Raw genomic sequence first — 15,862 nt, 5'->3', positions numbered from 1 at the left:
CCAACAGTTTTCCTTAAAATTTAGTATCATCACACAATAGAATTGTAATGTATTTTCAAGTTAGTATGATATTTTCAGATGGCAAAACTTATATAACGCTTCATATTTGTAATAGGTAAATATTTATTGTACAGTTACGCTTCTATGGGTTCTATTTTCTGTTGCATTTTCTTTTTAATATAAAACCCTTTTTTTGTAATTTTAAAATAAAATAAATATTCTATCCATATAATATATTATTTGTGATAACTAGCAGACCATATTATACATATTCTAAATGTAAAAAGTTAAACACATTATAAGACCCCACCCACTGTCTAAAATATTTTATCAGTGTATGAAATATTTTGTTTTTACCTGTTAAGAACGTCTGTAGTTCTCAAAACTAGTCGTGTCTACAGTATTAAACTCAAAACTGCTCTTATACAAGTGTTTGATTTTTTACATTTAATTTTATTCGTCAAAGTAAATCGACCGTCAAATCAATAAATTATATATTTTTTGAGTAATTATTGCATAAATTTCAACACAAATTGCTGTTAATAAAGTTTAAAGTATAACGTGTCGTAAAAAAAAATATTTTTAGATTAGATTCATAAGAGTATTTTATTTGGAAACTAATATATTTACATAAATATGTAAAAAGACATGTCTACCAGTAAATCATGGATTTATTTCCTACTTGGCAATGGTTCTTGGTTATAAAAGGTAAAGTATCAATATCTTATGCATTAATTAACATCATATTGTTTTTACTGCTTTATTTTATTCAAATCAATCAGACAGAACTTCAATGAACATTGTTACAAGCTAAATCTAAAATTAAATGTTATTGTTTGGTTATGCATAATGTTATTATTTAACCATATGAAAAATAGTGTCTACCCATTAGAACCACGTTACGAATACTCAGCAAAATATTCTTACTATATTTAATACAGCCAATCCTCACTTAATGAATAGTCTTTCTGGCTGATATTGTATGTCTATAAAAACTATTCTCCTTTTTGCTTTCCTTTTCCTCTCATATAGTACCTACTATTCCTCCGCTGTTGTAATGCAATGGATTATGCATTACTTGGAAGCGGAAAAGGGCCGAAAGAAGAAGAAAAAAAACCATATCAAATTCACAAAATGTGTGTCATATATATCATCATTTGCATGCAATACCACGAATTCGAATTTTTTTTCAAAAGTGACTTTTTAATGCCATTTGATTTGTTATCCTTTTCTCCGTGATTGTTTATGAATATCCTAATTTTGTATGAATCGTTATGTTTAAGGGCAAAACGTAACACGGCGAATATGTCGAAAGCTTTTTTTGCTCTCCTGAACATTTTGTGTTTTGTCACATACGCAGTGTTGCATGTCGAACGACGATATGTAGGAAAGAAATGCACTGTTTTGTAAGATGTATCACTGGTTAGTGGGGTTCCAATAGAGTTTCTTTCAAGTTACATTAATGACAACGGAGAAATGTTGCGAGTTTGTTTACATATCAATTCTATATCAGAAAGAACCTGGTCATCAATCAACCATTAGCGTAATGGACTTTCACAAAAATATTACAATTGGTGAATAATAAATAAAAATTACAATTGAACTTTTAGTACAAATATAAGGAAAATTAAACAATGTCGGGCTTTTTAACAACTACGCTTATACATACTTGATCTATTCATAAAAATAAATATCTTAAAATACAAACCATTGTTTACATGACTATCTAAATAATTATTTTATACACTGAGGCATTTGCATTCTATTTAATTCTAAGTCTATATGTTAGGTGCTTTGAAGTCTACCATAATTTCTTGATCTTCTACAAAAGTTAGTAAAATGTAATATATGACATTGTCGCTGATGAATAATTTAATTTTAAATTGAATCATAGTAAAAGCGGTATAATTTACTTTAATTTAATTTTTTTATTTCTGATTAATTAATTTGTGAAACACTCGCTTTAATGACTGATTTAAATTTTGGTATCCACAAATAATGAGACCAATAATAAATTTAATATTGGTGAATATTATGTACTTCAAAGTCTGCCCAAGTACTTTGTAATTTGTATTTATATTTATAATATTTTGAAAAGAAACAAAAATTGTAAATCATAGATATTTTGATAATATGGAAAGTTGTATTACTAATTTATTGTATGACTAATTTATCATTTCAGCACTTTTTTAATACAACTGTACTAGGTTTTTTCTTTACCACACCATGCTCTATCTTAGTCACTAGTACACAAATAATATTTTTTATTTATAACTAAGTGTTTAATTCTTTATATGTACAGTATCAATGAGTGAAAAAAATATTGTAGAGTCCGAAAAATAAAGTCCGATATGCAGAAATTGCAAAAATTGGGAGTGCACGATTAAGTAATACATATTAGTTTCATTAAGGAAAGAAAAATAAGAAAAATTAACTGTGAGAACTTGTTCTTAACAGAACTGAAAATAAGATTTATTTGAGAGCATTGCTAAATTCAAATTTGTTCTTCAACTGATACTTTCAAAGTTTCAGACAGATTCATGGACTAGTATTGTTTAACCACCTATTAAAATAACCAAGTTTCTGTCATTTTGCAACCATGGAGAAAAAGCAATATCGGATTCAAATATTTTGCTTGACGGATCTGAGTTATTCAAAAAAATTCCATCTCATTTATCGTATTCTTTACATTTGAAATACTGTAGATTTTCTTCCAAATATGAAAAAAAAAAGTATGGTAAAAAAACAGTTCACGCCAAATAAGGTAATCATCACCGAAACAGATGTCTGTTTTGCAGGTAAATCATTGCAATTATGTTTATAAGATGGCTTTAAAGAGTTAGTAAATTGCAGAACTAAATGTGCCCAGTTAAAAAAATAATGGGTAAATAATAATAACTATTACGCATACTTATCAAACTGCCCTGGTACATTATTTTAAAATGTTACCAAATGGTTTTCACTATTCGAAATAGCTACATATGTTAGCCAAATAGGTACAAAGTAGTTGTGTTTTTTTTTTTGCACCTACAAAAAGGTACAAAAAAATATAAAATTACTCTTCTCTAAAGTAGCATTTCTGCAGATCTGATTTTATTTGTTTAGCATATCCATATATAATAACTTAATACATACTCCCCAGTAAAATTCAGTCACACAAAATCAATTTGATAAATGTATAAAACAATTTTTATTACACTCATATATAGACTTAAATATAGAAGCTGTATACATATTAACGCCGTACAAATGTCATTTTAAATATTTACGTAGCTTAAATTTAAGCACAGCACAATTTTAAATTGCACAGGCAAATAGAGCCTGAATATAAGATTAGATTCATGAATTTAGTTTATTTTTATTTAAATAACTCCTTGCATTTATACAGCGTAATATTTCCACCAATTATACCTGAGGTTTAGGCGAAAATAAACTAATTTTACAATTAACAATAAATACACTTAGAGTTTATTAATATGTAGAAGACTAGAGACACATACAATCAACAACTCTCTTTTTTTACAATTTTTAGCAGAATTAATGTGAAATAAAGTGATAAAAAAGGTATTTTTATTTATATAACCTAAATGCAATCAGTTTTCTAAATAGTTAACTGACATACACATACCTACATGATTCGTTAACAAAATAATGTTATGTTTTGCATATAAAAATAATTTTAGGAGAAAAGGTTAGCCTTTACCAGTAAGTGAAATAATTTTTCCCAAAAAAAAAACAAGGGATGATTTTATCACTCAGGTTAACATAGACAAATGATAACACTCATACAGCTTATCCTTATCGAAGGTTAGAAATAAATATTTAATAAGTAATTTTTACAAAAAAAAAAATTATTGGACATTTTTGATACATTAAAAAAGTAGTTGATACATATTAAACATGATAAATCATAATTTCATAAGCCACATAATAAATAATTTACAGGTGAGACAGTAAACTTCATAATATCTATACTTTTGTGTTTTATTCGGTAGAATTATTAATGAAGTTAATATTTCTAAACAAGTAAAACAATACATATTTATTCTTCTTCTTCAAACCCTTATCCGCACCCCAATTGTGCATAGGGCACTGCATCATAAAAATGCAGTATTATCTTGATTGTTAACACATGAAGGAAAGGTGATCAGCCCTCCGCTTCAAGTACAGTCGAGGGTGATATTGAATAAAAATAAGAGTGAAAAAATCACTTATATTTATTTGACCCCCTCCACCTTGGGAATCGAACCCGGCACCCCCAGAATGGTAGCCGAGCGTGCTGACCGTTACACTACGGAGGTGAACGGAGTGTTTTATATGAAATAAATCTTCACATTTTGCACTTTCATTTTCCTGTAATTTTTTTTATTACGGCTCATGTGATATTGATTTACCACGAGCGATAAATTATAAAAGTATTAAATAAAGATAAATTATAAATATGGGATGTGATCAGAAAAGTTTTTTTTTTTTAATGTTGATGTTAATTGATGTTATCAAAATGTCAATACATCAACAAAAGACAGCATACAAATAAGATTGTGAAAAAAAACACAACAAAATTATTGGCATGATAGCTGTGTCATTGTGATGTGTCAGTAATATAGACTTTTAGATATCCTAAAGTTAGAGACCTTTGAGATCGCTGTGAAAAAATACTATTAAAACATTCAACAGGACATTGAGTCCTTTTTATCATATCTGTATTTATTATTAATATTTTGTATGAACTAAAATAACTTTAGAAATTTTAATAGAAGAAAAATTTTTTTTTTTTTTAAAGAATAATATTTATTTTCATAATAATTATTTAATATACCATCTTTTACCTTTCTTGAATATTAAAAAAAAAAAAAAAAAAGTAACAATAGGCATAAAATGCTTTTAGTCCATACAAAAAATGATCAATAATATTTTTCTAATAAATATTTTTATATTTTCAGTAATCCAAAAGGCACCTTCTAAAGATCTATATTATTTAATCAGATTTTAAAATGAATTACAAACAAAAAAATCAAAGATCCAGGTGTTGTTATTGCTCACAAAAATGTCCACAGCATTCATGATGTTACATATAAACCTGGTTCCAAAGTTGTTTTTTTTTCACCTTCCCATCAATAATTATTGAATTATTGTGCTGGTGTTGAGTTAAGAGAAGATTTAAAATATAAATAAGTAAAAAAGAAAGGAATGGCCGAGGTATTTAATGACTAAAACCTCAGAAACACGATCATGTAGGAATGTTTATGCTATCTGATGTAGTTAAAATTGGCGTAATCACACCTGTACATGGCAAACGCACCGACCAGTAATGTTGCGGTGGCCAGAATTGCTCGGTATCTACGAGGAACTATGGCTAGGAGGGGAGTCTCGTTTATGAAACGACGAATTTGTTGCAACTTTACATTCCAGACGGGTCTTGGAGTGGCTCCCGCTCTTCTGGCAATTTGACGCTTTTTGGCTCTTTCTTCTTCTTCTATACGACGTTGTTCCCTGAGAAAAAAAATTAGCTCAGATTAATGTCAAATGGCAATTAAATATACAATGCGAATGATAAGTAGTGTCGCATTATTAGAAAAAACTTTTAACATTATATTATATTTAGTTAGATATTTATGTTATTATGAACTCATCACTTCATTTATTTTACAAAGTAATATAATCAAATTCCATACTGTAAATGTCAACAACTTTGAAAATACATAAATATGATAATTTTTCTTATAAATACATCATTCATAAGTAAAGAGTTTATGGTGTAAGAAGATATATGTATAAAAAATACCCCTTAAGTAAAAAAATAGTTGATTTCATTACAAGTCGAGAGATATGCAGAAAATATAAAAATAATTTACTAAAGCATTATGTATTATTAAGAAAAGCTCAAATGATACTTAGTTCCTACCATCTAAACTTATTTCATAAATTAAAAGACATTAAAGTATTTTTTCATTTTCCGAGCTTTTAAAAGCAGTTTCCTCATCACTCCACAAAATAATAATATGTAATAAATGCCAAGGTATAAGTATTTTGTATAGAAGTGAATAAAAATTGCTTACTCTCTTTTTTCCATTAAAATCACTTCACTTTCCATATCTTCAGGAGGATGAGCCTTGTACAACTGGGCAGCTTTATCTAGAATGTCTTCAAATGGAAGATCGTCTGGAAGCTGCAATAATATATGTATTTATTTATTGATTTGGTGTTTAATTTGTAGAACTCCATTTTAATTTATGTATAGGGTCCGCCATCTAAAGTTTTTTTTTTCAACTAGTGCTTATTTCGTGAATGGTAACACTTAGCTCATGTCTGATTTGACAGATAATTAGTTTTATCCTTCCGCTGAGCGAATATGGTTGTGTATACGCTTGAACAACGCTGGGAAATATTGCGACATTACTTTGAAAATCATGGTAATGTTGCAGAATGTGTGCGAAAATTGCGTACGGTTTTTGGAAGAAGAGAAGCACCGTCAGCTCCGTATGTTCGTTATCTTGTGAAAAAAGTGAAAGAAACTGGCATCCTCATCGATAAACCAAAGCGTGAAAAGCCAAAAACAGTGCGTACACCCGAGAATATCGATGTTGTGGCAGAAAGTGTGCGTGAAGCGCCATCAACATCAATTCACCGTCGTTCTCAACAATTGAACATTTCGGAGACATCATTGAGACGAATTTTGCATAAAGACCTTGGTATGACGCCATACAAAGTCCAATTGGTTCAGGAGTTGAAGCCAACTGACCATCCAATGCGTTTTCGCTTCGCTGAGTGGGCCTGCGATCGACTTACAGAAGATGCCGATTTTGCCAAAAAAATCATCTTTTCGGATGAAGCTCATTTTGATCTTGGCGGGTATGTAAACAAGCAAAATTGTCGTATTTGGGGCACAGAAAACCCGCACGCATACATTGAAAAGCCGGTACACCCAAAACGAGTCACTGTTTGGTGCGGATTTTGGTCCAGAGGCATAATTGGGCCATTTTTCTTTGAAAATGAGCAAGGAGTGGCCGTTACAGTCAATGGCGATCGTTATCGGGCCATGTTGAACGGATTTTTGTTCACAAAAATTGAAGAGGAGGATATTGGCAACATTTGGTTTCAACAGGACGGCGCTACGTGCCACACAGCCGAAGCTACACTCGATGTTTTGCGCCCTGTTTTTGAAAAAAAAAAGTTATTTGGCGGACCCTTTATTAATATTTTTTTTAAATCCTGTGTTTGATTTAAAATTAATACATAAAATATATGTATTTCTAATAAATGCAAATATTGAATGAAAAACAAATAGAAAAACAATACTTATTTTGACAAATTGCTTTATGTAAACATTATTTTTTATTAATTTTCAATACAATGTAAGTGTGTATAATATAGAGATTTCTAATATGGATAAAAGGAAATCTATTATTATAATTACCTGTGATAAGAAACAATGTAAAGACGCCATATCACAGTCGAGTAGAAATATTTTTGGAGATCTGTGCAAGACTATAGCTGCTGTCACGTATATAGGGAACATTGGCGGGGAGCAGAGGAAATAATCATACAATCTAACGACATCTGTATAACGATTCAAACTGTGGCCAAACCATGTGAGGTACCACGGTAGGGCAAACATTGTTCCAACAGTTGATCTGAAAAAATATTACAATATTATTTAAGGTAGTGAATCATTCACAGCTTAGATAATGTGGTTATAATACAACAAAATGTTACAAGTTAAATAGATTACTTGTTATTATTAATAACAAGTAATCTATCCATTTTTTATCAACGTTTTACTTAGTAAATACCACTATTTCTTAAATTCTACTGTGACACGTGTTTCGATGCATTCCGCATCATTTTCAAACACCGTATGTGAAGCTAATTCTAAATTTTAGAGTTGGGTCCTTGGGACGTTGAAGGTTGAAGAGGGGGTAGTAGCTGTTTCCTATTTTTGTTTATTTATTTGGTATTTACTAAGTAAAACATTAATTAAAAATGGATAGATTTTACCACAAAGTGACTGCCGAATCAATTAATAAAACAAGTAATCTATTTAATTATATAAATTATAAATCAAATTCTGAAAATCAAATCAAAATGCTTTATCCTAATATCTATCATGTTTTTGTCCGCTAAAAGTAAAAAGTCAAAAGTCATAGCACAACAGCAACGGCTGTCTGATAAATGGCGACAGATCATCACAATTAATGGTGAAAGATAAAGTAACCATTATTGTTTTTTATTACTATTAACATTTATAAAGTATTACTATACAAACTGTCCGTCTTCAAAGTATAGTGTATTTGACTTCTGTGATGGAGATCCCCAATTCAATTCCCAGGGCAATCAAAATAAATATAAATCGCCCTAGAGTTGTACCTGAAGCGCAAGACTGATCACCTTGTGTTGATCAACATAAATGATCTATATAAACTGTGTTAATGTAATGTAGTGCCCTATGTACCAATGAGTGTGGATGAGGTAAAAAAAATTAAACTGATTAAAATAAGGAAACAAAAATTATGTTGTGCATTCATTATCCATTATCCAAAATAAATGAAAATACATATACATTAATTATTTTGATGATTAGATGTGATCCATGACAATAATCAAAAAATAAATAGATCAAGGTAATATTTGAAAAAAAATAGCCTAAACATAGAATACGTGAATTTAGAAAACAACATAACCAAACAAATTGCCTTTGTGATATCACACATGTTTGCAAAATAATATTGGAAAATTATATCACAATAAATATGTAAAAAAACTGTGAATACTGAGAAACTACTGTTTTAAATTTAGTAAGAATATGAAATTAATGTTATTTTTTCATTAATTTCATATTTTTATTATAAAGTTATATCCTTACATATTATAATCAGGTATCACCCAAAATTGGGTGCTTTGCCAATAATTTTTTTTTAAAATTACATATTATAATTTTGTTTATTTTTATAAAAATAAAAATAAACTAAACCGCGTCAAAGCATTAAAAATGCATTATAAAGAAAAAATATCAAACCGATAAAGAAAATCGGCCAGTTGAATATCTTCAGTCTTTATAAGAGGATGCAGATAGTTGAGTCGGTGCTGCGTCGGCTGCATCGTGGACTGCATGAAGGGGGCGAGGGGAGCGGACTCCCCCTGCGACAGGCGACACAGGAGGGGAAAGGATGCCTTCTCTCCGCACACAAGCAGTAATGTAATCGCAACATCATGGTAACCCTGCGTTACAAAAAGACAACATACATGAAACTTGAAAATAAAACTGAGATGAGGAAATACCATTCATTGATTAGGTTTTTTAATTTTGTTGATTTATACGGCATTTATGGAATAGAAAACTGTACGCCACCAATTTCTAAGGGGGTGAAAATAAATACATATAGATGTAATTGATTTCTTCATTCTATTATTATTTATTAAATTTCATAAAGGATTGACACCTCAAATGCAGGGCTGCGAAGATAACCTTCATGGATTAATCATCAATTAAATGATAGGAATCAATATTGGGTGCATATGAGAGCAAGTGTATTAATTCGATAAATAAAACAGTATGCAACAAGTTATTCTAAAATTATAATAAAATAAAATAAAATAATTAATTTATATAAAGATTAAATACAGTACTTTGAAATACATGAAGCTTTATTTTTTTTTGTAACACAAATTTCTTGTAGGTACACTACAACACATCTCAAAGGTACATTATGCATATTGCTTTTAAAACATATTTTTATTTTTATAAATCATTTAAAGTGACCCCAACACAAGAAGCAGAAACATAAAGTTATTGCCTGTAGACAAATGGTTATTTTATTTTTTTACGCAGATATAAATTATCGCCGATTATAGTAAAATAAGAAGTATATAGTTTTTTCCACATATATTTTATTTGACCAGTGACTGGTTTTCGTCGTTACCGACATCATCAGACTGGTCAGACTCCAGTCTGATGATGTCACTGGTCACTGTCACAAACCTGGTCACTGGGCAAATAAAATATATGTGGAAAAAACTATAGTTATTTTATTATATAAAATGCAGTTCCACCAAGAAATGACAGTACAAAATTTAAATCCATTATAGCGGTTTATATAGGTAGACTAAATATTTTCATAAATACTGGTATTTAGCAAGTAAAACTTAAATTAAAAATAGACTAAATATTGTTTGTCTCAAATAATTAATAATGGTTACCTGGTAATATTGCAGATGTGGGTATTTGATAATGACCCTGAGAATGAGAACCGTCAACTGATCTTGAAGGGCAACCCTTTGTTCATAAGGGATGCCGGGAGGGAACCTTTTAAGGGACCTGTTTACATCTAGCACCACTTGGTTATATTCTGAATGTTCCGACAGAGATGACAACGATGGAGCATCGGATATTTCTTCTTTTGTTACACCAACGAGTATCGGCCAAATAGTGCTTCTAATTTGATCTAAAATGTAATCATGTAAAATAATTTATAAAAAAACATTATTATGTATGTATAGAATCAACATTGAGAATAATTACTATAAATCACAGTACTATATCAGATCTCTATGGCGAAACTTTAAAGCAAATCAATAAGACTGCAGCTATATTCGGATCCCTCAGAAATTCAGTCTAGAGGAACAAACACATGAGGATTGAGAGTAAAATGAAGATTTACAAAACATGTATTTGATCAATAGCCACATTTGGAATCAAGGGCAGATACCTCTAGAAAAAACCTCGACTCTGAGATGAGAACTCTCCGATCTAAAACTGGAAACACTTTGCGAGACCACGAAAGAAACATTGATAAAAATATTTTGCGAGGTGGGGAAGACAACGAAGGCGATACTGGAATGAGCATGTAAACAAAATGCTAGTTTCATTAATATATTCGGCAGTCACTTTGTGGTAAAATCAATCCATTTTTGATTAATGTTTTACTTAATAAATACCACTATTTCAACACCGTAATGGTTTTTTGAAAATAATGCGGAATGCATCGAAACACATGTCAAGATAGGTTTTAAGAAATAGTGGTATTTACTAAGTAAAACTTAAATTAAAATTGGATAGAATGTCAGAAGACAGACTTTTTTATATTGCCCTTCAAGGAAACCCCGAAGGACGTAGACCCCCAAAATGGTGGAGAGAAAGCTGGCAATATACCAAAAAGAACATGTGGCAGCACAAACAGGTCTCCAGGATCTATATAAAGAAGAGGAAGTAACATATTAAGTTATTTGTAATTTATGTTTGTATCCGTAATGAAGCGGTTAGCGAATTGGGCACCCGTGCTGGATGTCTCGAATTCAATCTCCAAAGGAGTCAAAACAAATATGAGTGATTATTTTTTTGTTATTTTTTTGTTCAGAAATTGTACAGCTTTACATTTAAAAATTATATAATAAAAAATAGTTACATTAATAAAGATAACGCCAATTACACAATTCCACATTTATGGTATAATAACGATCAGAAAAATTAAGAGATAAAAAATTTCAAAAAAGAGTGGGTGTGTGTATGTGTGTGTGTGAGGAAGGGAGTAAAAGGGTAAGGGTATGGTATAAAAAATAGATTTTGCAGGAAGGAGAAGGAAAGGAGAGGAATTAATGAGAGTGGTTAAAGGATTAAAGGATTTCCACTTTATTCAACATCACCCTGAAGCGCAGAACTGATCATTTTACCTTCATGTAAATAATTATGTGCGCTGATGCGATACAGTGCCTTTTATACTATTTATGCTTTCCGGCTTGCTTGATTAGAAAACATTTATAGCAATGAATGACAAATGACATTTTCTGATTTAAAATTCAACATTATTTAAAAAAATACTTCACTTAAATTCAATAGGTGTGGCATAACCAATACAGGTAGCTTGTTTTAAATTAAACAAAATATACAAAAATACATTACCAGTTATAAGGCCCCCTGGACTTTTAGCATATTTTTTCCATTGCTCAAGCGTTATGTTGGGATTATTTAGTGCGGTCTCTAAAATCTCCTGCTTCATAGAATACTGTAGATTGTTCTGAACTGAAAGTGAAAGCGATGTGAAATTATACTAATAACCAATAATTATGAGTCGTGGCGCTAAACTAATATTACTAATTGAAGCAATATGAATAAAGTTGAAAATTAATTTCTGAAATATATAAATGGTGTCGAATAAAACATTACCATTGTCGAATTTTAAGTCTGAAGGGGCAGCAATGTCATCAATATTTTTGCGATCGCTAACATCTTTAAAACCAGAATCACAGTCAGATTTACAGTTGAAGTCATCTGATAAAGAACTTTCTTCGTTTTCAATTTCCATTTTAATATTTTTTTATCATTCCCTGATTTCAAATAACTTTATTGATAACAAATCCGATAAACCAAACGGCACTGACAGATCTGACAGCAAAATACTGTCATTGGCATGAAAATAATGTTAAAGGCTATTGCGTATAACAAAAAACAGTCGTCTAAAGTTGAGTACTTACGTACACTCGCAAAATAAAATGGTCATTTTTAGTGTAACAAAATTACAGAAAAATACCACATATAAACAACAGAGTACATAAAATGCACACGTTGATAATTTTTATGATTTTTAAAATATAACAAAAAATGTGCAACTGATAATAGTACACAGTACATTCACTGAACGTAAAACTTCAGTGAATGTACTGTGTGTGATTCATACTGCAACGAGATTATTTTTATTAATGCGTGAATCACACAGTATGGTATTGACTACCTACCTATTGATAATATTCGGACTAAGATCAGGATAAGGTCCATTATTTTAATTTTAACATTTTTATCTTATTCGAAGTTTTTTCTAGCTTTTAAATAAATATAAAATAAAATAAATACCTTCTTTTAAAACACTTCCGCTAATAAAAAAAAAATAGACCCACGATGGACCGAATGAGTCTTAATTCTATTTATTTGTACTCCAATTTATGATTCCAAAGAGAAGTAACGTTTAAAACGCGTTACTTCTCTTTGCACATAGCTTTTACTTCATTTCTATTTGGTAAAAATCAAATATTCATATTTTATAAATTCGGTAATTTTGGAATACTTGGGCGGTTTTAAAATGCCAAAGTCATTAGAAATAAAAGGCTCAAAGTAAAATTAAAGTTATCTATTCTTATTCTCTGATATTGACCACAAGGTGAAAACATTTTTATTGATCTAACAAAAATAATTGTTAGGTGTGTATCCACGGTGTAAACGCAGCATAAAAGATAGAAATTGTTTTATATTTATTTGTGAATTTAATGCAAGTATTATTTCAATATAATTATTTTAATAATTAAACTATCAATAATCGAACGCTGTTTACTGTGCCGCACACATTGGCTGTAAGTTATTTTAAAATAAAGATTTGATATAATTAATTATACACTGTTTAACAAGTAAACAAATAAGTTCCTATTTACTAAGGTGTTTAAACTTTCCATTTTCAAAGAAATTTGACATACACTTCGTAAAATGGTGGTTCAGTGTTTTTAAATAATTATATGATTTCATTGCGACGATATAAAATAATAAAGTTTATATAAAACAAGTGATATGGAAGGGCTTCTCAGCGTTGAATTTGAAGTATTCGGGAAAGTTCAAGGAGTATTTTTCAGAAAACACACTATCCGCAAAGCTACCGAATTCGGTGTGAGAGGGTGGGTCAAGAATACCTCCTCTGGTACTGTCAAAGGGAGGATGCAGGGTGGAAGCAGGTCCCTTGGGCTTATGAAGAAATGGTTGCAGACCACAGGAAGTCCTAACTCCAGAATCGACAAGGTGGTCTTCAAAAATCAACATCCAATACCAATATACTCATACAATAACTTTCACATAAAAACTATTTAACGCACAAGTGAATGACGAGGGAAATCGTTTTATAATCTTTATTATAAAATCATAACACAACTTGTTTGTTTTTTTTGGTTGTTTATTCATAACGACGTTATAATTATTAAAATAATTACATTTTCCATAAATCATCAGTAACTGAATCTGAAATGTAAATAAAAAGTTTGTCATTACATTTGTTGTTGCCGTGCAACGAAAATAAATTTAATGATTTGTTGAACTATGATATCACCATGCGAAATTCTATAGTGTGAAATTAATATACACAAATTAAAATAATTTGTACATCATACATTTTTACGCAATTATTTGAATTATTTTGACATATTTTTCTTTAAATATAACGCCCTCTCCTAAAACTTTTTATACAATAATAATGAATAAAAATACGAATAAAGTTATTTTTTAAACTTTTTTTATTTCTGTTAATGTACATTTTCGCATATGGAAAAGTACATAAGCTAGTATCTTTTCCATACCGAAAAACGATTCATAAAAATAATCGACAACGGAGTATTAAAATAGGTATAAAAAAACGTTTCATAATGTATTATATAATAAAGGTGTGATTTTGTTTTACTGTACCTACTACATATGACCGGAAGCAGTTTGGAATTAGTAAAAAGGTAACGCGATCAATAGCGAATGTCACAGAGAGAATGAAAACGCTGAAATCCTTCACTCTGTATGTATATTACGTTTCTGCAACATCACATGACATTTGTGGAACAATATAATAAATGAATGAGATTTTCTTGGATATAAAATTCATAGGCGATAACAATTATGTCTGAGTTCATGTTCTGTAATATATAGGAAATAAAACTTAATTAAAACCGCTTATTATTAGTGCTTTCATTTGCTTGTTACCTATGTTAATATGAGACAGCTCAGGTGGAAGTAATTATAAAAGTACCTACATATACAATATTTACATACATGATGATGTATTGAAATATATGTAAATAGAAAAGTAAAAAGTATTACATTGTAATTAGATAATAACCAAAAAAATAATTAAAAAAAATAAAACATTAGAATCCATTACGTAATTGCTTATTATTTCTTTTTACAAAAAATCATTTATAAAATGTTGGTTATTAAAAGGAAGTGGGATTTAGATGATCTTTTTGTGGAAAAATAAACCGGGGATTGACAAAATAAAATAACATATTTTTCTCATTATTATCTCTCATATTTTACCCAAATATAGAAGTAAAACAAACGCAAAGCGGAGTGTTTAAAACTTGGGTTGAACAAGGGTTCGCTTATTATTACCTCTTAGCCCTTCATGGATTCACAATACAAACATATGAGTATACAAGTATGCTTCTTATCTCAATTCTGATGGCGTTTCAAGCCTTCTCCATAATTAGTGCAACTGTCTACCGTACTAGAGGTCCCGAGTTCGATTCACATAAATTACGATATTTTTACTCCATAATTTATTTAATATCACCCTGGCTTGTTACTTGCGCCTGACTGATCAAGCAAGGTTGCCTTCGTGTACCAAACAAGAAAACACTTCGTTAATACGATGCAGCAGTGCCCTATGCACCACTTGATGTAGATAAGGGTTAGAAGAAGAAGAATATTTAAAATAATAGATGCCTATAAGAAACCAAGGAGTTTCTTGTATATATTGCGGTGTAAATTACTACCATTAAGTGACTTTTAAATAAGCTTTTCTGGGCATTGAAATAATAGATTATGAGCAGTTTAATAAAATAAAAAAACATATAATTTTTTATTATTTCAGTGCATTGTGTTATATATTTGACGCTTATACGGACCAGAAAATATAGTTATACTTTTATAACCCGAAAACCTAGTGCATTAATAACTAATTGTTATGTATGTAATTCTTAAATATAATATATATTACATTTGTAATGCCCAGATTTCCATATTCTTCTTCATCTTTGATGAGATGTCAAAAATAATATTGAAATAAATCCTGTATTTGGAGATAATCCAGATTTTGTGAACAAGTATTTGGACACACTCAAAATGTTG

The 15,862-nt window shown here is 29.8% G+C and overlaps 2 protein-coding genes across 2 annotated transcripts; one reads left to right on the top strand and one right to left on the bottom strand.

Annotated features, from left to right (window-relative positions):
• Positions 1-5,129: 5,129 nt before the first annotated feature.
• On the bottom strand, positions 5,130-12,401 carry LOC148306499 (TBC1 domain family member 20). Its single transcript, XM_088264911.1, has 7 exons — positions 12,161-12,401; positions 11,897-12,016; positions 10,198-10,442; positions 9,017-9,219; positions 7,418-7,634; positions 6,060-6,169; positions 5,130-5,493 (listed from the first exon to the last, which is right to left on the bottom strand). The coding sequence occupies exons 1-7, from the start codon at positions 12,297-12,299 to the stop codon at positions 5,250-5,252; spliced, it is 1,278 nt and encodes a 425-aa protein (XP_088121037.1). The 5' UTR covers positions 12,300-12,401; the 3' UTR covers positions 5,130-5,249.
• Positions 12,402-13,546: 1,145 nt separating this feature from the next.
• LOC148306498 (acylphosphatase-1-like) lies at positions 13,547-14,876 on the top strand. The gene has a single exon (XM_088264927.1). It carries the CDS (start codon positions 13,550-13,552, stop codon positions 13,841-13,843), a length of 294 nt encoding a protein of 97 aa, XP_088121053.1. The 5' UTR covers positions 13,547-13,549; the 3' UTR covers positions 13,844-14,876.
• Positions 14,877-15,862: the final 986 nt, after the last annotated feature.

The sequence above is a fragment of the Brachycentrus maculatus genome, unplaced genomic scaffold, assembly GCF_059751285.1.
Source record: "Brachycentrus maculatus isolate JH-2025_06_01 unplaced genomic scaffold, ASM5975128v1 h1tg000240l, whole genome shotgun sequence".
In the NCBI taxonomy this organism is placed as follows: Eukaryota; Metazoa; Arthropoda; class Insecta; order Trichoptera; family Brachycentridae; genus Brachycentrus; species Brachycentrus maculatus.
This window is presented reverse-complemented; position numbering and strand designations above follow the sequence as displayed.

Excerpts from the sequence above, each read along its gene's own strand:
- LOC148306499 (XM_088264911.1), bottom strand. The coding sequence starts at position 12,299 with ATGGAAATTGAAAACGAAGAAAGTTCTTTATCAGATGACTTCAACTGT. Across the intron at positions 9,220-10,197 it reads CACATCTGCAATATTACCAG|GGTTACCATGATGTTGCGAT; the intron begins GTAACCATTATT and ends TTTGTAACGCAG. Across the intron at positions 5,494-6,059 it reads ATTTTAATGGAAAAAAGAGA|GGAACAACGTCGTATAGAAG; the intron begins GTAAGCAATTTT and ends TTTTTTTCTCAG.
- LOC148306498 (XM_088264927.1), top strand. The coding sequence starts at position 13,550 with ATGGAAGGGCTTCTCAGCGTTGAATTTGAAGTATTCGGGAAAGTTCAA.